The sequence below is a fragment of the Agaricus bisporus genome, assembly GCF_000300575.1.
Source record: "Agaricus bisporus var. bisporus H97 unplaced genomic scaffold AGABI2scaffold_2, whole genome shotgun sequence".
Lineage (NCBI taxonomy): Eukaryota > Fungi > Basidiomycota > Agaricomycetes > Agaricales > Agaricaceae > Agaricus > Agaricus bisporus.
Window position 1 is genome coordinate 885,259 of NW_006267355.1, and position 22,094 is coordinate 907,352.

The following is a 22,094-nucleotide window of genomic DNA, read 5'->3' on the forward strand; positions in this document are numbered from 1 at the left end:
GCTTCCGCGGACAGGTATGAGAAGACTAAACCGGCAGGAGCAAGGCTACTCCGTGAGCGAGTCGATCGATCTACTCTAGAGGATTCCATTTTCTATGGAGGAGGAGTTACATACGCCCATCTCGTCCCCCTCAAATACTGCTGGTCCGATCGTGTCAGGTGCATTATTATGGAAATGCAAAGAATGATATGTGCTGTGGACCATTTTCAACATTATTCCCCTTATGCCCCTTCTTTTATGGTCCCCCCTCAATTGCCACACAACTTCGACTTGCCCCCCATGCACACATCATACTCTCCTCCAAGCAGAGCCTCTCCCACGGGAGAGAGCTTCTTCCCAGTTTCATCGATGTCTGCGTCTAGTCGCCGGAGAACAGCTCAAGCATGTGACAAATGTCGCGAGCGGAAAACCAAGGTCAGCCTCCTTTCCGAAGCGCATCCCTGTCCTTTATTTCAATCCGTTGCACAGTGTTCTGGCGAAAAGCCCGTTTGTCAACGGTGCGCCAACAGAGGCCTCCTATGCGAGTATACGTGTCGAGAACCTCGTACGCGTGGACCCTCACGAACTCGTTTGATGTCCACCTCGACACCGCCCATAGCTGCGAGGGACGAGAAGTTCCTGTTACCTTCACTCGCGCGCAGCAATTTTTCACGGTCGTATCCAACTATCATTCCCGCTGGATGCACGGTCTCTGGCTCTGTGCCTAAGTCTGTGGCTGCGAAACATCCCAATTCGTTATCTCCGTACCTTGGAGATGAAACCAGGACATATTCTGAATCTCGAAATATACATTATCCCCATTGGGAAGATGTGCAACTTCGCCCCTCTGTGTTGCCATCCGACTATAGTGCATCACAGCTGAGGATGACACCTCATGATACTATGAGGATGGAATATGACCCGTATCGGTCTTCGAAACATATGCAGAAGAGGCATAACTCGCTTTCTGATGGCGTTTTAAATTCGACTTCAAGTTTTGTATCCAAAGCTCATGATCAGGAGAACCCACGGTATAATAATAGTAATCATTCCTCATTGTATGCCCTTTTCTTTCTTTAGGGGGTCCCTGTGCTGACTGTGTGTTTTGTGCTGGTCCCACAGATACAATTATCCAACAAGTCATCTAGCACAGTCCTCATTATCTGCATCGTCAGATAGCAATAGTCCATATTGCCATTCCAATTCGGCGTTGAGCTCGGCGACTCCAACACCGCCTTTCTATTCTCAGGAGACCTTGCAAGACGCCGCTACTCCAGAGGCTTACGGTAGACCCGTCATGAGCGATTATCACGACGATACGGTAGGAAAACGTATCTACCCAAACGACGACCTCATACCACTAAAATTACCTTACGTCAACAAGGATGCAGAGATTCAGGAGGGTTGGTCGATGTCAAGACATTTGCGCTCCGATTACATGTGGTCTGTGGATGTAGACCTTAATGCTTGCAGGGTGGATACTGAAAAAGGTGTTCAATGATGAACTTATACCTTACTTGATTTATTGCATACTACTGTATCCCTCAAAATCATGGCCGATCGGTTGCCATGAGGCTTGCTACTCGTACATGTAATCTAATCACTTTTTGTTTTTCCATGTTGATCATTAATCCCGAGTTATTTCTTATATATACAGATAGAGTAATGGAAACTAAGAAACGAACGTTGCTTTCGAGGTGAAGAAAAGAATGTAAGGGAGAGTTGAGGTAATGACTAACTAAATACGAATTGCATAACGAGGGTTCGAGCTGCAATGCAGAAAGTAAAAATATATTACAATTAAAGAGTTTAAGTCGCGGACAGTAGACAGTCAGCCAGGAATAAAAACAAACGTTCAAGCTAAAACAATTCACCTCCATAGCAGTATAGGACGAGGACCAGCTCATGGGGATGTTTCAATGGGTTATGGAAGCCAAATCTTGATTGTTTGGTCAACACTACCTGAAGCAACAACATTCACCAATTTCTCTGGCTCTGCAGAAGAATCGGCTGTTGCCCCGTTTGCCTTCGTGTCCCCACTACCACCACCACTCGAAGCGGTCTGTCGACCCCATGCTAGTGTAGAAACGAAATGGTTGTGCGCTTCGACAGTTTTGATGCAACGGCCCGTTGAAAGTTCCCAGACGCGAATGGTTTTGTCGTCGGCAGACGAAAGAAGGTATTTTCCTGAAGGATGGAAAGCTAGTGCTCTTACCCAGTTGTCATGCCCCGGCTAGATTGAAGGAAACAAGAAAAAAAAGGTTAGGGTTATTAAGTCACTTCACGACAGTACAGTCAAACCATACCAAATTCCTCAGTAATTGCCCAGTTTGGGTATCCCAAAGTTTGATAGTCTTATCACGGGCACCTGAAGCAACATATAAGCCGTGGCGCTTGCTACGTTCAGTGTTCTTCGAAAAAGGCAAAAAAAAAAAAAAAGGTTACAGATTCAACAGGGGTGCATTTATACGATGACGGGGATCTCAAATTCTTACCGGGAGTCCTGCGAGTTCGCGTATTGCGGCGTACGCCACAACAGGAGCAAAAACGACAACTTCGACATCGTTCTCATGGCCTCTCAAATCTACTTTCAATTCTCCTGTGAGCGGATCCCATATTTTGACAGTCTTTTGTTATGGTGAAGAGGTGCGGTACCGATGAGTGGCCATAATGGGGATTTAAAAAAAGCTAAGCTTACTTGGTCTTTGGAACAACTGGCAGCGAGTTTACCATCAGAGGAAGGTTCGATGTACCGAACCCATTCCGAATGGCCAGATATTGTCCGTACTTGATGACTGCCAATCCCGTTAAACTTGTAGAAGCTGAAGAAAAAACTCATACCCACGTGGATGAAACGTCAAATACCCGTATTGTCCTATCTCTACTGGCGCTAATGATATACTGATCCCCGGGCATAAAGCGCACGGAAGAGACGGAGTGTTCATGGCCAGGAAAGGTCTTTGTGTTCTTCCACTCATTCTGCGAATCCCATATCTTAATAAAGAGATCAGAAGAACAGGTGACTGGTAGGAAAAATGATGAGAAACTATTCAGAGACAGGATTAGGAATTATCAACTTGCCGAGTAGATGGCCTTTATGATCAAAATCAACGTCATTCACGGCCTTGGTATGACCCTTTAACGTTCTCTCGAATTCGCCAGTTTCCCAGTCCCAGATTTTGACAGTTGCATCTTCGCTGGCAGATGCTAATACTGAATATAGCGGATGGAATGCGACACGGGTGATGGGAGAGCGGTGTCCCATAAGGACATGGGCAGCTGGAGCACGAGGAACCCAATCCGACTGGGAAGCGCGTTTAGCTGGTGCCGTCGATAGCTCTTCTTGTAATGCAGCATTTCGATTTTCCAAATCCATGATCTACAAGCGAGAGCGGAAGAAAAAAGAACAATAAGTAAAACAAATGCGTACAGGGCGAATGTAAACTGGAAGACACGCGCCTTCTTCTGCAATCGGATTACACTTGTCCATTTCTTCTCGAGCAAACCAGTGTATTTGGCTTTTGGATCTGGAGTGTATTGTGTGCCAGCGTCGGCTTGAAATGCACTAAAAGCTGACATGTAGTTGTTGGCATAGAGGTAGTCGAGCATTGACTTGTGCCTGTGGTCTCGGGTTACCAGTCGCAAAAGGGGAGGTTGGAGACGACGTACAAGTCCTGTCTCTGCCTGTCTGAGAGCAAGGACATTGTTGCATGCACGGTATGGATATATGGATGTAGCACTAACAGGGAGACTGACTTGTTGACGCAGATTTGAGTATCATATCACAACTTCCATTTTCAGTCACATCAACATCACACTTGGTGCTTCACTATCGCTATTCTACCCGATCTCTCCAGCTCATCCAACGCCTTCCGCATGAGGACCCGCGAGGTGAAATCAAGTATACCTAAACTGCTTCCTATTTCCAACACTTCCAAACGGCAGCAATCACTTCCTTTATTCACCTTGGACTGGTCTCCGCCATCGATTCGCTTTCTTACAAACTCGAGGATTGGTCGAGTATCCTCATTGGTGAAGTGACTGATAAACAAATGACTCAATCTAGGGCAAGGCCAGGTCGTGAATAGTCCTTGCGATCGAGATGTCAGGGTTGGAAGAAGTAAATAACTGTGTCGGCATTTGAGTATTTCAAGGCGCGACAAGTTCATTGCTTTCGCTAAAACAGTCGATATATCGTATTCGATGGAAAATGAGCAGTGCATCAGGGTTACACATCGAAGAGATGGTGCAGAAACGACTAAATTTTCGAAAGAAGATCGATTGAAACATGTGACTCTGACGCTTTCCAGAGCGTCATGTTGGAGGATGAGATGGTCAAGACTTGGCGTTTGAAGGGACCCCACAAAATTGGCTGGATCAGAGGTCCCACGCCAAAGTAAATGTAAATTTTTTAATCGGGGCAAGCAAACGGTCTCTGTGGGCGGGGCAGTATAACAGAGAGGGAACATGACGGTGCAATCAATTAGCTGAACACACTGGGAAAGGATATCAGAGAACAACTTGTGGCTCGACCATTCTTTATGGGCAGTTATGGCTAGAGTCCTGATATGGCCCAGTGAGGGCTGCAAAACGCGTCGCATGGAGGTCAAGTCACGAAGTCTGAGATAATGAAGCAGAGGAGCATCTAACGGAGATTGCACAATGCTGGGATCATCTTTGTCGTCCGTGTCGAGTATGAGGTGAGTGAGGTGAGGCATGGGAGGAAGAGCGCCACCGGAGAGGAGGAGAGGAATAATGGGGATCCCAGGTTGAATAGTAAGGGATTTAACGCGATGGATGTGTGCACTGAGGAAACGGATGGCCTGCATAAACGGCTGCAAGAGCGACTCAGGAATGCCCGTCGGTGGAGGCAGGGTGGAGGGACGAAGAGTGAGATGGAAAGGAAGGGAGGCGGAACGGCTGATCCAAAGTTTTGCGCGGACAAGGTGATTGATATTGTCGTCAAGACGGATACATAACTGAGTCCATAGGAGGGGGTTGTGTACAACCATGGCTTGCCAGCGTCGGCAGACATTCGACAAGACAACTGGGGCACAAATATGCCAGATATTTTGTGGTTCAGGGTGATGTTCCTCCGCCAAGACGCAAAAGGAGAAGATATGGGCACACAGCTCAGGAATGAGGCTGCGCATGGGGGCGTTTGACACGCGTTTGGCCACAATCATAGCAGACAGTCTCTCTCGTGTGAGAGTGAGGGAGATGTGCTGATCCTGCATACGATATTAGCTCGAGTGAAAGAAAGAAAGAGTTGGACGAACACGGAGGGCAGCGAGCTGGTGGTGGAGGAGAGTGATGCGGGCGTCGACGTGAGCGAGGACGAGCTCGTCGTGCTGGACGGTGGAAGACATGAGCTGGGCGTGGGCGAGACATGGTGCAGCTGCAGTTGCTGATTCGGGCGCAGACCAAGTAGGTGATGAGGTAATGCAGTGGGCGGACGAATCCGGGAGCGTGGGTAGAAATATTTGAACCGCTGTCCTTTTCAGCCCGCGCCATTTCCGTCCTTGCCTTTCCATCTTTCCATCTGCAATGCTCACCTCTCGCGGCGCCGTCGCACGTCTCTCCAAGCGGGCTTTCAACTCTGCAAGGCAGACGAACGCGCTCTTTTCTTCCGCCGCCCTTCCCCGCGTCGCCCTCCCTGCTCAATCCCAGCAGACAGCGGGCCTCTCTCGTCCCCAGGCATCCTCTTCTAACATTCCCGGTAAGTCTTTTCGGCCTCTACGCCTTCACCATGGCTCACTTCTTGTACAGCTCGTTCCTATGCGACAGAGTCAAAGGCTATCGTGGGTAGCGTAAAAACTGTCATTGGTGCAGTTGTCGACGTCCAATTCGATACCGACAACCTCCCCCCGATTCTCAACGCTCTCGAGGTCCAGGATTTCCATGGCGGTCGTCTCGTTCTCGAAGTCGCGTCCCATCTCGGTGAAAATTCAGTCCGCACCATTGCTATGGATGGTACCGAGGGTCTTGTCCGTGGTACAAAGGTCATTGACACCGGTGCCCCCATCCAAATTCCCGTCGGCAAGGCCACTTTGGGTCGCATTATGAACGTTATTGGTGAGCCCATTGACGAACGTGGCCCCATCAAGGGTGTCAAACTCTCTCCGATTCATGCCGAGCCTCCCGCTTTCGTCGACCAAGCAACGACTGCCGAGGTCTTGGAGACTGGTATCAAGGTCGTCGATCTCCTTGCTCCCTATGCTCGTGGTGGCAAGATTGGTCTCTTCGGCGGTGCTGGTGTCGGCAAAACTGTCTTGATTCAGGAGCTCATCAACAACGTTGCCAAGGCCCACGGTGGTTTCTCCATCTTCTGTGGTAAGTTTTTAATAATTGTCGTGATTTGTACTTTATTGAACGTGGCTGGCAGGTGTCGGTGAACGCACTCGTGAGGGTAATGATCTCTACCACGAAATGATTGAGACCGGTGTCATCAACCTCGAAGGTGACTCCAAGGTAGCTCTCGTCTTTGGTCAGATGAACGAGCCCCCTGGTGCCCGTGCCCGTGTCGCTTTGACTGGTCTTACCATTGCCGAATACTTCCGTGATGAAGAAGGTCAGGATGTGTTGCTCTTCATTGACAACATTTTCCGTTTCACCCAGGCCGGTTCCGAGGTGTCTGCCTTACTTGGTCGTATCCCCTCTGCCGTCGGTTATCAACCTACTCTGTCAACTGACATGGGTGGTATGCAAGAACGTATTACCACCACGAAGAAGGGTTCAATTACCTCTGTCCAAGCCGTCTATGTACCTGCCGATGATTTGACCGATCCTGCCCCAGCCACCACCTTTGCTCACTTGGATGCTACTACCGTGTTGTCCCGTGGTATTGCTGAGCTTGGTATTTACCCCGCTGTTGATCCCCTCGACTCCAAGTCGCGTATGCTCGATCCCCGGATAGTAAGTCGTTTGTGCTGTACGTCTGGTCTTTATTCACGGATCTGTTACAGGTTGGCAAGGAACATTACGAAGTTGCAACTGCTGTCCAAAAAATCCTCCAAGACTACAAGTCCTTGCAGGATATCATTGCTATTCTTGGTATGGATGAGTTGTCTGAAGAAGACAAACTTACCGTACGTACCTCACTAGTTTGTAATTGGGAATTAGACTCACTCGGATCAATAGGTCGAGCGTGCACGTAAAATCCAACGTTTCATGTCACAACCCTTCCAGGTCGCACAGGTGTTCACCGGTTACGAAGGCAAGCTTGTACCCCTAAAGGATACTGTTCGCTCCTTCAAGGAGATTCTCGCTGGTACACACGATGGTCTTCCCGAATCAGCTTTCTACATGGTGAGCAGATCTTCTAACTTGTTCCAATATTAGCTCACTAGTTTTTGTAGGCCGGCACTATTGAAGATGTCAAGTCTAAGGCTGAACAACTCGCAAAGGATATGGGCAACTAAGTCTTTTGCAAATTTGGAAATGGCTTTTGGGGGATCTCGCCGGTGTAGACTGTGACTGTCGAATAAAATGCTCATTATTCCCTAGTTTGTAATGCAATCTTATAGATACCAGTCCCTCACATCTGGCGATAAAAACTTTTTATACATGAGTGAGGTAGTGTGGTCTTCTACAGCAATAGTCTCGGCTGGATGCTTAGCTGCAGGGGCGCTATAGCCAAGTGGTTACGGCGACAGATTAGAAATCTGTTCCTCTTTGAGGGCGCAGGTTCGAATCCTGCTGGCGTCGTTTGTATATGTTTTTACCTAATCAAGTAGGGTGCTTGGCTGAAACTTGCACGGCTGATGGTGCACACTGACCTCATCCACAATGAGCACTTTTGACAGGATTGAAGAATACCTGGCCTCTTGCGAAGATTATTTCTTTTCCTCCCTTTCAGCCGTTGCTCATGGCCTCCCAGATGTCCATGAGGTTGCTGACCGTCTCTGGATTGACATTTCCCGCTATGGTCCAGGTCTTCCCACTTTTCCAGAGGTTCGCATACCCAGTCTTGGCGACTTTCAGGTGCCGCCTCCGCCTCCACCACCTCCATCTCCCGCTCCAACTCGATGGCTAGAGAAATCAACAGAGTGGATCACCGACCACCCGTGGATGACGACAGGCATTGCCGCGTCTATCGTTGGCACAGGTCTATTCGTGCGATATAACCACCCACGTTCCAGGCGAGACCAGCAACGACTGCGGGCTCAACAAACAAAGTCGACAGACCGCAGGCAAGTAGTAGGTGTGTACGATCAATCCTTCTCTTCTTTTGTGGACGATTTTGGGGTTAAATATATTGATTAGTCGTTCTCGGCGCTGACTCGCCCTATGGATTGCCGTTGATTTTGGATTTGGAGAAGAAAGGATATATTGTGATCGCTAGTGTTGCTACTCCGGAAGATGTTGAACCTTTGGAACGTCAAACACAGGGATATGTCAAGGCTTTGGTTCTGGATCCTTATGAGGTGCGAGTCTTTCCTTGTTACCGACTAAGCCTTTTCCTCACATGCCCGCTTTCTACAGCCACTTATGCTCCCCGCCTTTATGAGGTCTCTTACAGCGACACTTGCTCGCAAATTTCCCATCAATGCAGCTGGAGATCCTTTCGCATCACTCGCCACACAGTCCTATATAACTTCTGTTATATCTTTACTCACGCTCCCTTCCGGTCGCACGTCAACACGAACTCTTGCCCCGCTCGAACATGTGCCTTTGAACGAAAGCTACCTACCGTATTTGACTGCAACGCATATAACGCCGCTCCAAGTCATTCAGGCTTTGTTGCCACTCTTGCGAGCCGGCTCGGCTATCACTCATGACAAAGGTCTCAAGAAAACGGTGGTGGTCTGCCTGCCAGCCACGGATACAAGGGTTGGTTTACCATTTGCTGGTGTCAGATCAATGAGTGCAGCAGCTACGGAAAGGGCTACGGAAGTACTACGAAGGGAGATAAGAGCCGCAGCAGCCACTGGGAAAGGTATAGAGGGAATGAAAAACATCAAAGTGGTTGTAGTGGATGTTGGAACATTTGATGTTGCCATATCCAAGGAAAGTAGGGAAATTCAAGCCGAAAATATTTGGAAAGCGATGGGAGGATGGAGTGCGTCGGAAAAATTGGCTTATGGGCCGGCTTTTGCAAGTGTGTTGCAAGGTACTGCAGCAACTTCTGCTCGAACTCTGAATGGGCATCCCAAGTCGGCTTGGCAAACCTTTGTCGCTGTTTTCAAAGACACAAATCGCACCGCTAGGAAGCCTACAGACGTGTCTGTGTTTGTAAAGAATATTGTATCCGTGGTTAGTGGAGGACGCAGTGGTGGATGCAGATTATGTGGAATCGAGCCCGGGAGAATCAAAAATTGGATCAGAGGCGAAAGGTTTTCTGTTGGTGCTGGTGGTAAGTCTCTTCTATTCCTGTGTCGTGCAACAGAGCTAACAATAATGTTATTCGATAGCTCAAACATACAAGCTTGCTTCCCATCTACCCTCATCCTTACTGGACGTCCTTCTCAATGTTCCTCACGTTTTGGTCGGAATCAGGAATTATCTCCTCCCATCACAGCCTTTCGTATTACCTCCAGGGGATTCGGCTGCTCCAACGAGACCCAAGTCCAAAGTGATTTCCAACGCGGCTAGCCAAGCTTCTTCTCAGAGCGTCATCGAACCACAACCAGAGTCACCCGAGCACGAGGAATCAGGCTCTGATCACGAAGTAGAGAGCATCTCGGGAGATAGCGTTGCTGACAGCAGCTGGGTCAGTTTAAATGAGAGTCAATCCGATGTCCAGGAGGATCTTAATGGTATCTAAAAGCTAAACGTCGGCTTCCTTTGTCTAAAGGCAAATTGCGCGTTTATGTCGATCTGTTTCAGTTGGTTCCGTTTTTCCATTCCCTTTCACTGTGTATTTTCAAGTTGTATGTTTATTGAACGCCCCCTTCTCTGCCAAACTTCGCTCCTCGCTCATGTGTAATATCTACTGTCAAGATTCGTGAAATTTATAACATTTCTGAACTCGTCTTTTCACTGCATGACTTTACAATGGCAGATCGTCTCTTGCCAGCGTTTGTTCCTGATGGCCCCAAGTACTTGTGCCAGAGAGCGACGAGCTTCTTAAGGATGGTACCAAGCATGTATATTGAAGTTCGTCGTGGTGAGATAATCGGGTTTCTCCTGTCCGATTCACGTTACCGATGTAAATATATAAACGTTCTTAACTCCCATTATATCTTTTGCGCGTACTCTTGTTATTATGGACAAGTCTTACAGTAAGTCGAGTTCTTTAACATGGAAACTGTACACAGGCTTATCACACAACTGGCAGCCCAGTTCGGTCTCTGGATCATGCCTCCACGCAACGTGGCAGAAGATCTCAAAGAAATCATGAACATTCGAAAAGACCGACCTCACTCAGCCGACACCTATCCTCGTTTTGAACCCCATATTACTCTCGCAGCCGTGAAATCCGACACACCAATTTCATTATCGACTATTCGCAAATCGATATCCACTGCCCAGCGTGCGTTTCCAGTCAAATTAGAATCAGTCAACATTGGCGACCATTATTTTCGCTCGGTCTATGCTTCTATAAAGTTAGACGAGGCTTTGTTGGATTTGCACAAGACTTTGCATGAAAATTTGGATAAAGTTCCTAAAACACCAAAGTATCCTCATATGTCACTTGTGTATGTGAGTGACGAGGATGCGGTGGCTGGAGAAAGGGATAAATACTACGAGGAGCTGAAAGAGAGACAATTAATAGCTGCTGCCTCGAGTGGAGGTGTACAACTACGTGTCAGCCCCGAGAAAGAGTGGATTGGCGGGTTTCTTGCTGCAGAGATCTGGGTTATGAGGTGTGTCGGACCAGTTGAGAGTTGGGAAGTTCTAGATAAGATTGCCCTTCCTCACTAACATAAATGAATGCTTTTGATCCGGCTATTCGAACTGATACCACCGCATGCCTCCATCACAAATCATTCCCCTCCAATTCTCCAGTGATAATTTTCTTCTCGCCGCGGGCGGCGTTCTATTTCGGCTCGCACCAACAGCCGAAATGAATCTGATTACTCCATCGTCAAGTACAGCGCCAAGTTCATTCTCAACATCATCCACTTCCTCCGAATCTATATCCAATTCACCGATCACAATCGACACTACACCGGGAACATCATCTATATCCAATGTCACTCCACCAACGATACCCGCGGAATACAATCCTTCCGATGCCATCAATAGGCTCGAAATTTGTATACTTCGTAATACCAAGACAAATCAATTCGTCCTACCTAAAGGCCGTAAAGATGTGGGGGAGTCTTTAGAGCATGCCGCAGTCCGCGAGGTCTTTGAAGAATCAGGCTTTCCTTGCGAATTGCTCCCATGTTCCATGTCCACTCGTGCACCCAACCCAGATCTTTACATTGGTCTCCGTCCACACATTGAAGCCGCTTCTCAGGAACCGTTCACTTTGACAATTAAAACACAAAGAGATGGAAGTTTGAAGCTGATATTCTGGTATTTGATGCGCGTGCTCAGTAATTCCGCACCAAGGATGGAGAGAACACAAATGCCGAATGAAGATTTTGATTCAATGTTCGTGGGGGCGAGGGAAGGAATCAACATGCTGACGGAACCCGTCTATCAAAACATTGCCAGATCTGCTGTAGAGCTGGTCGAAAAGGCTATGGCTTCTACTGACCACTGCCCCTCATTCAATCCGTAAAGTTGCGCCAGGTTAGGGTCGGATTATGTTGACAAAGTATTGAATTATACTGTGATGATAGACCTAGTCGTAAACACTCCGGATTTTGTACATTTTACCGTCGTCGTCTGGTATGCCAACCTCGCCGCTGTAAACCGATTTCACTTTATACATCTTCGTGGTATCGTCACTTGTATCCTTCGAGGTTGCCGGCGCAGATTTACCGGGGATAGACTGAGGTGCTGGTGTGGCTTTACTGGCAATTCCGGCAGCGCGACCATCGGGTATCTTGAAGAATTCACGTACACCATCCTTCTCGTTGTCATAAATGTAGTATCCCTTCCTCTCAAATTGAATGATATCACCCGTTTTCAACTCAAGGACATTGGCATCTGCATAAGCGATCTCCTTGAATTCGGTTACCGGAGTGACAAAGTCTGCGACGTTATCTTCCTCCTCGAGTTTCTTCTTCGTGATGAGATAGTCGAAGTCAGTGAGCATCACTGTGGGAAGAGGGTGCTCTGTAGTATGCTCTGCAAGCCAAGTGACCTTCTTTTTCGTCTTGCGGAAGTCTCCTTCGAGATGAAGATCCATAACAAGCGAGATAACCTTGCCTGAAGTGTCAACTTGTTTCTGGCGGACGATCGCATTACCCCAATCCATGAGTGTGATCTGCAGCATTCTCTTAGGCAAGGATGATTTAGGAACCGAGAATAACTCACCTCTTCTTGATCTTGAAAGGATGCGGCATCCTCTTGTTCGATAATGATCTTATTGGAGTATACCGTCTTTTTCTTTCCGACCTCGGCATTTTTCTTGTGTTTGGGAAGCATCTTGACCTCAGGAGCCGCAGGTCCGTTTGAAAGAGTCGCAACGACACTGAAAATTGTTAGCGGCCAAAGTGGTAACACTAGAAGCATTTGTACCTCACCTATTCTCTTTGTTGATAGCCCAAAATCTGGGCGCAACCGGATCGATGATTTTCTTGTTCAAAGTCCAGATGGAGTCCCACTCAAGAGAAACAACAGCCTGTGAGGGACCTTGTGATAACATGAATTGGGTAAGAGCTTCTACAGTCATCCCACGACGACGAATGCCTGTAAAAGGCTTAGTGAGTGTTTCTGACAAACTAAAATGACCATACCTCGGACGGTGGGAAAGCGTGGGTCGTCCCAGCCCCTAACAAGTCCTTCATTTACAAACCAATGCAACTTGCGCTTGGACAAGAGGGTGTAAATGAAGTTCAGACGACTGAAATCCCATATGTTAACTCTTCGCACGTTGGTGGCTTCGAGCATCCATTGGTACTGAGGATTGCGATCACGGTACTCATTAGTTCTGAGTGCATGCGTCACGCCTTCGATAGAATCAACAATGGGACAGGCAAAGTCGTAGGTAGGGTAGACTTTCCATTTGTCACTAACTCGGGAATGAGAGAACTGGGTCAAAAGTGAGAAGATTTGAGCTTACCCAGTACGGTGATGGGGAAGGGTATTGCACCTATAGATAACGGGATCTCTCAATGCCTTATTGTTGTTATCAATGCTGAGTTTAGCTCGCAGGCACCATCGTAGACCTTCGTCAGTTCCGGCAGTCATGTCAGCAAAGTGTTTGAGATTTTCATCGATGCTGTCATCTCGGTGCTTAGAGGGAATTCCTTGACCTCGCTCCTCACGCATCTTTTCTTTTATGAGACTACAGTGTAAAAGTGAAAAGCAACACAGACCTGTGCTTGTTCGGTATCGTCAGCGTAGGCTTTCCCGTCTTTGATCAGTTGGATAGCGTATCCATAGATGGCGTCGAAGTAGTCGGACGTATGGCTCACTACATCGCCATGAATGTCAAGAAGAGTCAGGTCCTCCAGGATTGTCTCCTCAAATTCGGTCTACTCTCAAGATTAGAAGGATATCGGAGATAAATGTTGCGTGTCCACCTTTTCTTTCGATGGGTTGGTATCATCGAATCGGATAATGAGTTTACCCTTGTACATTTTTGCGAAATATTGATTCAAAATTGCTGCCTTGGTGTGGCCAATGTGGAGGTAGCCACTTGGTTCGGGGGGGAAACGCGTCACGACCTGACCCTCTTGAGCATTTTGAAGCCCGAGGGCGAAGCCAGCGGCAGTCTTGTTAGAGCGTGCTTTGCTTGAACGGGCAGTTGCTAGTTCAGCTAAAATGTTCTGTGTTGACGGCAATGATTCCAAGTGCGCAAACCAACGTGCAAGATGTTGGTGCGTGTTGTTCTTCAGAAGGCCGATAACTTTGACATTTCCTATTTTGGCAATAGATAAGATTGTGTCCAAAAGTGAGAGTCGGTTTACCGGCCTTTAATAGCGCCCCATATTGCCCAGTCTGACGCAGAAATTTCATGACTGACAAGAAATGTGTGGTACGCGAGATAATTGTTGAGAAGATCAAGAGTTGTGTTGATTTCAGGAAGGGCCATTGCAGTTTTGAGTGTCATAGCAAGAGTAAGATATACCGGCGACTTGATGACAAATGAGAGATAGAGAGTAGTACATAAAACAATATACATACCCTTGAATAGTCGTCTGCTAGACCTGCAGCTACGGCGATGGCCTGGATAATGTCACCCTCATCGTTATGCGTGTTGCCTGCGAGTTCAAGAGTGATGCTACTGGCGGCCTCATCAAAAACAACATTGGTTTTGCCCGTATAAGCGGCGATAGCAACGGCAGAGAAAGGGAAAGGGGATGATTTGGACGAGAGGGTAAGAGACATAGCAGATGGACGTTTTCGACGGAATCATAGATCGTCTTTTGCGCTGCTTATGTAAGTATAATTTTGATAACCGTTCATGGAAGTGCATTTGTAGTTTTCACCCGCTCGCGCGCGCCGCTTCCATCGTTCATGCTGTATGCGGCAACTTTTGAATGACCTGTACCTGTCATTGTTTCCTCGTTTGCGGCTAAGTACTGCGTCTTAATGAAAGACTCGGCGGCATGAATGCTGTCCTGCCATTATGTGACAGGTATGTGATTCCAGGATTTATCTTGTTCTGATTACTTACTTGCGGTTCACCAGTCAAATTCCCCTCCTTGGGAGTCCAATGCTTGACTTGATTCAGCTCGCAAGTCAAATCTGTTAGTTGATTCGCCGGTACCATCCTCCTACTTCCAAATATCTTCCCAGACTCTCCCCGTTTTCTTGTTTGTGTTCTTCGTATTTCTACGCATCCTATATATTGATATCATATAATTTCCTGCTTGCCTTAAATTTTATGCTGCTTGCCAGTAATACACTCGATTGATTTCATGATCGGACGGTGAGCACCAACGAATCGAGTCATGTGCAGGTTCCATTTATATTTTAGCTTCTTAGCTTTGCAAAAAACTTTACAAAACACATCTTTCATCTCACCTCCTCCTTGCTTGATTTAATATGCCTATGCTGTAGGTTGATCGTCATGCACCTGGCAATTATTGATATGCTATCGCTGCTAGCCCACATCCCTCCCAAAAATATCGACCGTACAAACCTCTTGACCTTCAAAATCGCCAATGGCCCTCAAACAAGTTCACCAAGGCACCAATATGGTTGTCGACAGATCTGCGCGATGGCAACCAAGCTCTCGCAAACCCGATGACTATCCCACAAAAGACCACGTTTTTCCGCCAGTTGGTGAGGTGCGGCGTGAAGCAAATCGAGGTTGCATACCCTTCGGCTAGTGATACCGATTTCGGCTTTGTTCGGGGCCTCATTGAAAACGGCGAAATTCCGGACGATGTCTGGGTCCAGGTCCGTCTTGGCATCGAGTTTGTATTCTGATGCTTATGCATAGAAGTTTAGGTGTTAACACCCGCTAGAGAGGATTTGATCAGACGTACCATTGACTCTGTCGCAGGCACCAAGCATGCTATAATTCACCTGTACAACGCAACGTCGCCAACATTTCGTAACGTTGTATTCAGAAATTCAAAGGAACAGACAATCGAACTTGCCGTGAAGCATACTAAACTCGTGAAGCAATTGACAGAGGAGTGTTCGGCCAAACATGGAACCAAATTCAAGTATGAATATAGTCCAGAGACCTTCACGCAAACAGAACCAGATTTCGCTGTTGAGATCTGCGAGGCTGTTAAGGCTGCGTGGGGTAAAGCTGGTACCGGTGAAGACCGTATCATCTTCAACTTACCCTCAACTGTGGAGATTGCTCCCCCCAATCACTACGCTGACCAAGTAAGTGGATTGAAATGACAATAAGCGAGCGGTTCATAATCTTATTTGCACATATAGATCGAATACTTCTGTAATCACATATCTGAACGTGAAAAGGTTGTTGTCAGCCTACATCCCCATAATGATCGAGGTTTGGATTTCTCGTGCTCTTATAGATAACACCCAGTAACCGGCTACAACAGGAACTGGAATTGCTTCCGCGGAGCTTGGTGTTCTTGCAGGTGGCGACCGGATTGAAGGCTGTTTCTTTGGCAATGGGGAGCGAACAGGCAACGTTGATCTAGTCAACCTGGCTCTGAATCTCTATTCTCAAGGTATCGCCCCTGAACTTGATTTCAGTGACTTGCCGAGCGTCATCGAGACAGTCACGCAATGCAACGATCTCCCCGTTCATCCGCGTCATCCATATGCGGGAGAGCTAGTCTTTACCGCATTCTCTGGATCGCATCAAGACGCTATTAAAAAGGGCTTTGAGGCTCAGAAGATTCGTCATGCGGAAGCTGCAGCCAAGAGAGAGCCCCAATATTGGGACATGCCATACCTTCCCCTCGATCCCGCTGACATTGGCCAGACATATGAAGCTGTTATTCGTGTCAACTCTCAGTCGGGCAAGGGTGGCATTGCATATCTCATCAAGCAACATTTGGGCTTGGATCTTCCTCGCAGAATGCAGGTCGCTTTTTATCAAGTCATCCAAACAATTTCAGACCGCGAGGCTCGCGAGATGATGGTCGACGATATAACAACTGCCTTCCGTTCGACATATCACCTTGGTGGACCCAAATATCGGGGTCGCCTGGCGCTTCGCAACTTCAAAATTTCAGCCGAACCTACTTCCGATCCCCAAGACGATGCCACTGATGACCAGCCCGATGAACGACGTCACTTTGATGGTACTTTGCTTGTCGACGGCGTCTACAGGGTGATTCGAGGAGATGGTAATGGGCCTCTGTCTGCTCTTCTGGACGCCCTTCGTACTCACCTCCGAATCAACTTCACCATCCGCGAGTACTCGGAACATGCTATTGGCGAGGGTAAGGATGTCAAAGCTGCATCTTATGTGGAGGTTGTCCCAACCGATGACCGCAAATCGTCGACCTCATGGTGGGGTGTTGGGATAGATTCTGACATCGCCGGTTCTGGCCTTCGTGCTCTCCTAAGCGCAGTCAACTCTGCTATTGGTGATCGTGTGCTACCAGAACTGAAGCTGAGTGTCGGGTTCAACGCCACTTCCGCTCACGGTGATATCGCCAATGCTATCGTCAATGCTTTGGGCCTTGAGCTTCCTCGTCGATTCCAAAATTCGTTCTTTGAAATTGTTCAACGCTATGCACACGACAAGGGATCTGAAATTTCATACGATGACCTTATTGGACTATTCCAGAGGTCATATTATTTCGGTATTCCTTCAAAATACGTCTTGGATTCGTTCAAGCTGGAACACGTCGATGCCACGCGTCGTCAGCTGACAGGAGAGTTCGTGTTTGCAGGCGAGAAACGCGCAGTCACTGGAGAGGGTAACGGTCCTCTGTCAGCGGCCCTGGCAGCTCTACAGAGTCATATCAATGGCACGTTGACTATCAGAGAATACTCGGAGCACTCGATTGGTGAGGGCACGGAAGTGGTAGCTGCTTCGTATGTTGAATTAGTGTATGACGTCGTTGGACAGAAGAAGAGGTCAGCATGGGGAATAGGGACTGATACGGATATTACAGCATCTGGTCTGAAGGCTGTTTTAAACGCAGCGAGCGATTTGGATGTTGTAGCCGTCAAGGCAGTGAATGGTGCTTAAAATGTAAAGGTCGGTGAGGAGGCGAAGTATATAGAACTCGAATGTACTCTACGCTATATTAGGATTGGAATATATGTGCTTGCGTGGTATGAGGATGATTGAGTCGGTGTGGCGTGGCCCTCGGCTGATCATAGTTAGTCACGGGGAGACAAGTTGACTGAATTAGCATCCTGATCCATCCCTCCACCGACTTACTGCTCTTTTCACTTCACCCGTCCATGCCTGCGTTCTCCGGTTCGAAGTCGCGATACCCTCGCGATACGGCCAACATGTCCAGCTCACGTACTCTCGGAGCTTCAATGTCTTCCTCCAGGCCATTTCTCAATATGATTAATCCCATGACTTCACGTACCTACCAAGGCTACATGCGTGCAGACCAGTCTCCTGTCGAGGAAGAAAATGAGCTAGAAGGCAGAGACATTCAGTCTGGAGGGCCAAGTCTCACCGCTTCAGATGGCAGAGCAGAGGAGAAGGATATGGCAGGTCTCTGGAAATCAGAAATGAATTTGTCGAAGCCAAATATCAAGACTCGTGACTCGGAGAGGCGAGACGACTCTTCAGACGATGAGGTACCACAGAGTTTTATTATCGAGACGCCTACAGCGAGATCGAATGCTACCATTCACAAAAACACCTCGTCATCCAAGTCGAAAGGCAAAGCAAAGGCCACCGCAACGGACTTTACAGCACCCAGTGGTCCACAGCGTGGTCAACCTTTGCATTCTGTCTCTGGAAGGAGAATGCCACCAGGACGACCGATACTTCCCGTTTCGGTTCAGGACCAAGACATGACCCTCAGTGTTCCACCAAGACCGTCAGAACTCGAGGAAGGGGACCATAAAACAAGACCTTATGCGCAGTCATCGAGAAATTCAAGCGTTGGAGGGACTGGACCTGGGAGGCGGCGGGTCGGGGCGTCTAAGGGAGGGCTGGACGCGTATGAAAGGGCTTTGTGGAACTGGGTAAATGTGTACAACCTCGACGCGTTTCTGCAGGAAGTCTACTATTATTATGAGGGGAAGGGGATTTATAGCATTGCACTCGCTCGTGGGTTAAATCTGTTGTATGTCCCTCTTCTTATCCATTCGATCAAGGTTCTGAAGATGTTCTGCAGAACAATGGGTTTTGTTATTGGCTTCTCGACTTTCTTAATGGGTTGCGTGGATTATTCACGACTACGAGATGGGAAACACACCCATCTTTCCGAAGTCATAGTTGATAGATGTGTTTCCAAGTATGTGTTGTCTTTCTGTCTCTATTTTTTCCGCTAGTTTAACAGGGTCATGCAGGTTTCATGGACTAACATTCTTATTTTTCCTGCTCTTTCTTGCATTTTACATTTGGCAACTCTTATCATTCGTTCTGGATATTCATCGACTCATCGACATGTATCATTTCTACACGCACCTTCTTAGGATACCCGACGTGAGTCATTAATCTGTGCAAATGCTACATACACTAACTGTAGATGGGTTGTAGGCTGATATCCAGACAATATCCTGGCCTGAAGTTGTTCGTCGCATCGGCTCAATACGACAAGAAAATCCCATAACAGCCCTCTCTTCAGATAAAGCGCACGGCAGCAATGATACGACAACCGCAAAACTAGATGCGCACGACATCGCTAATCGTATTATGCGACAAGAAAATTATCTCATTGCCATGTTCAACAAAGAGTTATTAGATTTGCGTGTCCCATTTCCCAAGGTTCTCGAGAGGTTCGTAGCGGAGGAGAAAGGCAAGGGCAAAGTGTTGACACAAGCGTTGGAATGGAACCTACGGTTTTGTTTGATGGACTATTTGTTTGACCATCATGGAAGAGTGAGAAAGGTCTTTTTGAAGAGCAAGAATAGAGCTTTACTTATTGAAGGGTAAGCTTCAGATTGAGGATTATACAGACCGTACTGAACAACTATTTTATACAGCCTTCGCCGTAGATTTGTCTTCATGGGGATCCTGAATGCGATCTTCGTGCCGTTTATAGTATTGTATTTACTTATGTATTCCTTCTTCCGATATTTTGAGGTGCCGTTCACATCTCTTAACCGTGAATCTGACTGACTTTATCTAGGAATATCGCAGTGACCCTTCTTCCGTTGGTAGTCGGAGGTACACCTCGTATGCCAAATGGAAGTTTCGCGAGTTCAATGAACTACCGCACTTTTTCACGCGGCGTCTGGATGAAAGTTATCCATTGGCGAATATCTACATTGGACAATTTCCTAATGAGAAAATATCGCTTATAATGAGGTACATCAATATCTATATCTCTCCTTCTGTCTCTATCTCATCTGTTGTGTTTAGATTTGTGTCGTTTGTCGCTGGAGCCTTCACCGCTGTGCTTGCCCTTGCTTCGGTGCTTGATACGGATCTGCTCAAGTTTGAACTCTCACCGCATGGAACTGTCGCCTTTTATCTGGCACTTTTCGGTGGAATCATGGCCGCAACGAGAGGGATGATACCTGAAGAGAATCGAGTGTTTGACCCAGAATTGTTAATGACCGAGGTGATAACCTACACACACTACATGCCAGAGGATTGGAAAAATCAACTTCACAGCAAAAAGGTATCTGGGGTTTCACTGGTATGCGGCGTTGGCTCATTACTCTTTAGATTCATCAAGATTTTGGAGAGCTGTTTTCGATGAAAGTTCTCATTTTCGCGCAGGAACTCATATCGGTGGTGCTCACGCCGTTTGTGTTGTGGTTTTCTTTGCCGGATTGTGCACCTGCGATCATTGACTTCTTCCGTGAATTCTCTGTGCATGTCGACGGTAGAGGTTATGTCTGCAGTTTCGCTGAATTCAATTTTGAGAGACATGGGAATGTCAAGGTATGTCCTGTTCCTTTCTCTTGGGTTGGAGACCTGCTCATGAGAGCGGTTGTTGTAGTTTGGTGCGCCTAAAGCGGTGAATGACAAGAAAATGATCTCAAATCAGGGCAAAATGGAAAAGAGTTTCCTCAATTTCAAGGTGGGTACATTTGTCTGTCAATTAATCTCATATGGTTCATAATTTTCGCAGGCTGCGAATCCAGATTGGAATCCTACCGATCCCTCTGGTTCTCTTTATCTGAGTCGTATGGCAGACATCGCAGCGGGCGCGACGAACAGCGCATTACCGTTCAACTCGCGTGATCCGCATAGCATTGCGAATCTGTATCGACGGAGACATTTTGGAGTTCAACCGCCACATCAACCTACTCCGGGAGTGTTCAATGATCATGTTCAGTTTGTGACTTCACCTCCGCTTTCGGGTGCCGTTGGACTTTCATCGTCGACCTCTGTGTATTTCGGGGGACAAGGGGAGGAGGCTATGGGTGGAATCACTTTGGCGGAAAAGGCGCAAGAGTATGATAGAGCGCTGAAACAGAGTCAAAGTATGGCTGCTCATAAGAGGAAGGGATCGGGTACATCGATACTTTTGAGCGGGTCGAGCGCCGGTTCTGGACCTAGTTCTGGGATTCCAATTGCAGCATCGATGTATAGTGCGGCACGAGCAGCGGACTTGGCGAAAACGGTTGTGTTGGAGGATTCGCAGGTTGAGTCGTTGGAGAAGAAAGAGAAGAAGGCAGAGGATAAGGTGGTTGATGTGGGAGAGGGGGATGGGATGATCGGTGGAAGTGGATTAGGGCTTGGAGAGTCGTATGTGGATGGTGCGAGGAGGACGAGAACGGGATATGGTGATGGACAGGATGGGGGACAGGATGGAGATGGAGAAGAACTACTTGAAGATGGTGGAGTTTTGGGACTACTTGCGCAGATTTATGGGAGGCGTGAAGGACCTGTGAGAGGACTATAATGTACACGTATTGCAAGTATTATAATCAAAGACTTTTTTTTATAGGTACATACAACCTAGGACGAGGGATCTGCCTTGATGATATCTTCTACACGTTTGACTTTGCCGTCGTTGCCTGTACCAGGGATGATATGACGGTCGACGCGAGTGCCGATGCGAATGTCTGTAGCTACGCGGGGAGCGCCTTTGGCATGTACAGCGGCGTGACAGTCGTGGATTGCCTGAGAGACTTGGGACCATGGTCCTTCTAGATTTATGATGTCAGAGGACATCTAAAAGTTGTTGCTGATGGATCGATACCAAGATTAGTGCCGTAACCGCTTGAGAGATCTTGAGTAGGTTATGCGGAGCAAAGTCAAACGAAACTTACTGCATCTTTGATAACAAAAAGTAAGGTCAAATCGTATTATGAAGGGGCATGCATACCTTGAAAGTGACGCCTGATTTTTCAAGAATGCGGTGACATTCTGCGATGTATTCCGCGACCTGATCAGAATCGGTGAGCAAGTGAGACGTGAGATGGTGAGTGAAATCGTACGGAAGGCTCTCCGGTGCCGATAGGGATGAGACAAAAGTCTGGGCAGGTAAGGAGAGAATTGAGAGGGAGAGCAGATATTCTTACCAGCGACGGCGTAGAGGTCGGATGACATGACGAGTGTGGGAGCGGAGTTT

General features: G+C 47.6%; 10 protein-coding genes and 1 non-coding gene across 11 annotated transcripts; 7 read left to right on the forward strand and 4 right to left on the reverse strand.

The window, feature by feature from the left end:
- The first annotated feature begins 979 nt into the window (after positions 1-979).
- Positions 980-1,596, forward strand: AGABI2DRAFT_190405 (hypothetical protein). The gene is made up of 2 exons (XM_006457962.1): positions 980-1,037; positions 1,102-1,596. Exon 2 carries the CDS (start codon positions 1,277-1,279, stop codon positions 1,478-1,480), a length of 204 nt encoding a protein of 67 aa, XP_006458025.1. The 5' UTR covers positions 980-1,037; positions 1,102-1,276; the 3' UTR covers positions 1,481-1,596.
- Positions 1,592-3,717, reverse strand: AGABI2DRAFT_190406 (hypothetical protein). Its single transcript, XM_006457963.1, has 9 exons — positions 3,649-3,717; positions 3,439-3,598; positions 3,061-3,358; positions 2,825-3,002; positions 2,678-2,774; positions 2,475-2,606; positions 2,286-2,390; positions 1,854-2,212; positions 1,592-1,748 (listed from the first exon to the last, which is right to left on the reverse strand). Exons 1-8 carry the CDS (start codon positions 3,681-3,683, stop codon positions 1,904-1,906), a joined length of 1,314 nt encoding a protein of 437 aa, XP_006458026.1. The 5' UTR covers positions 3,684-3,717; the 3' UTR covers positions 1,592-1,748; positions 1,854-1,903.
- A 1,375-nt stretch (positions 3,718-5,092) lies between these two features.
- Positions 5,093-5,387, reverse strand: AGABI2DRAFT_133853 (hypothetical protein; the record flags this gene model as incomplete). Its single annotated transcript, XM_006457964.1, has 2 exons — positions 5,259-5,387; positions 5,093-5,204 (listed from the first exon to the last, which is right to left on the reverse strand). Coding segments are annotated over exons 1-2 (182 nt in total), but the record flags the coding sequence as incomplete, so codon positions are not given.
- Positions 5,388-5,466: 79 nt separating this feature from the next.
- ATP2 (ATP2 beta subunit of the F1 sector of mitochondrial F1F0 ATP synthase) lies at positions 5,467-7,569 on the forward strand. The gene is made up of 6 exons (XM_006457965.1): positions 5,467-5,698; positions 5,749-6,312; positions 6,365-6,894; positions 6,945-7,067; positions 7,120-7,287; positions 7,338-7,569. The coding sequence occupies exons 1-6, from the start codon at positions 5,527-5,529 to the stop codon at positions 7,398-7,400; spliced, it is 1,620 nt and encodes a 539-aa protein (XP_006458028.1). The 5' UTR covers positions 5,467-5,526; the 3' UTR covers positions 7,401-7,569.
- A 35-nt stretch (positions 7,570-7,604) lies between these two features.
- Positions 7,605-7,686, forward strand: AGABI2DRAFT_t17. The gene has a single exon. It is a non-coding gene; the product is annotated as a tRNA-Ser (tRNA).
- Positions 7,687-7,760: 74 nt separating this feature from the next.
- Positions 7,761-9,951, forward strand: AGABI2DRAFT_216169 (hypothetical protein). The gene is made up of 4 exons (XM_006457966.1): positions 7,761-8,182; positions 8,245-8,405; positions 8,464-9,334; positions 9,393-9,951. The coding sequence occupies exons 1-4, from the start codon at positions 7,768-7,770 to the stop codon at positions 9,743-9,745; spliced, it is 1,800 nt and encodes a 599-aa protein (XP_006458029.1). The 5' UTR covers positions 7,761-7,767; the 3' UTR covers positions 9,746-9,951.
- Positions 9,952-10,317: 366 nt separating this feature from the next.
- Positions 10,318-10,958, forward strand: AGABI2DRAFT_199219 (hypothetical protein; the record flags this gene model as incomplete). The annotated part of the gene is made up of 1 exon (XM_006457967.1): positions 10,318-10,958. One exon carries the CDS (start codon positions 10,318-10,320, stop codon positions 10,843-10,845), a length of 528 nt encoding a protein of 175 aa, XP_006458030.1. The 3' UTR covers positions 10,846-10,958.
- A 527-nt stretch (positions 10,959-11,485) lies between these two features.
- AGABI2DRAFT_176537 (hypothetical protein) lies at positions 11,486-14,378 on the reverse strand. Its single transcript, XM_006457968.1, has 9 exons — positions 14,170-14,378; positions 13,957-14,119; positions 13,566-13,903; positions 13,359-13,517; positions 13,103-13,311; positions 12,777-13,051; positions 12,564-12,729; positions 12,355-12,511; positions 11,486-12,304 (listed from the first exon to the last, which is right to left on the reverse strand). The coding sequence occupies exons 1-9, from the start codon at positions 14,371-14,373 to the stop codon at positions 11,717-11,719; spliced, it is 2,259 nt and encodes a 752-aa protein (XP_006458031.1). The 5' UTR covers positions 14,374-14,378; the 3' UTR covers positions 11,486-11,716.
- Positions 14,379-15,033: 655 nt separating this feature from the next.
- On the forward strand, positions 15,034-17,623 carry AGABI2DRAFT_115052 (hypothetical protein; the record flags this gene model as incomplete). Its single annotated transcript, XM_006457969.1, has 5 exons — positions 15,034-15,044; positions 15,096-15,390; positions 15,442-15,831; positions 15,889-15,961; positions 16,014-17,623. The coding sequence occupies 5 exons, from the start codon at positions 15,034-15,036 to the stop codon at positions 17,621-17,623; spliced, it is 2,379 nt and encodes a 792-aa protein (XP_006458032.1).
- Positions 17,624-17,961: 338 nt separating this feature from the next.
- Positions 17,962-21,422, forward strand: AGABI2DRAFT_183133 (hypothetical protein; the record flags this gene model as incomplete). The annotated part of the gene is made up of 11 exons (XM_006457970.1): positions 17,962-18,686; positions 18,738-18,857; positions 18,913-19,048; positions 19,103-19,494; positions 19,549-19,648; positions 19,695-19,873; positions 19,928-20,189; positions 20,237-20,455; positions 20,514-20,594; positions 20,646-21,048; positions 21,097-21,422. The coding sequence occupies 11 exons, from the start codon at positions 17,962-17,964 to the stop codon at positions 21,420-21,422; spliced, it is 2,943 nt and encodes a 980-aa protein (XP_006458033.1).
- A 56-nt stretch (positions 21,423-21,478) lies between these two features.
- AGABI2DRAFT_148541 (hypothetical protein) lies at positions 21,479-22,072 on the reverse strand (the record flags this gene model as incomplete). The annotated part of the gene is made up of 6 exons (XM_006457971.1): positions 21,479-21,669; positions 21,723-21,742; positions 21,793-21,797; positions 21,849-21,908; positions 21,961-21,998; positions 22,045-22,072. 6 exons carry the CDS (start codon positions 22,070-22,072, stop codon positions 21,479-21,481), a joined length of 342 nt encoding a protein of 113 aa, XP_006458034.1.
- Positions 22,073-22,094: the final 22 nt, after the last annotated feature.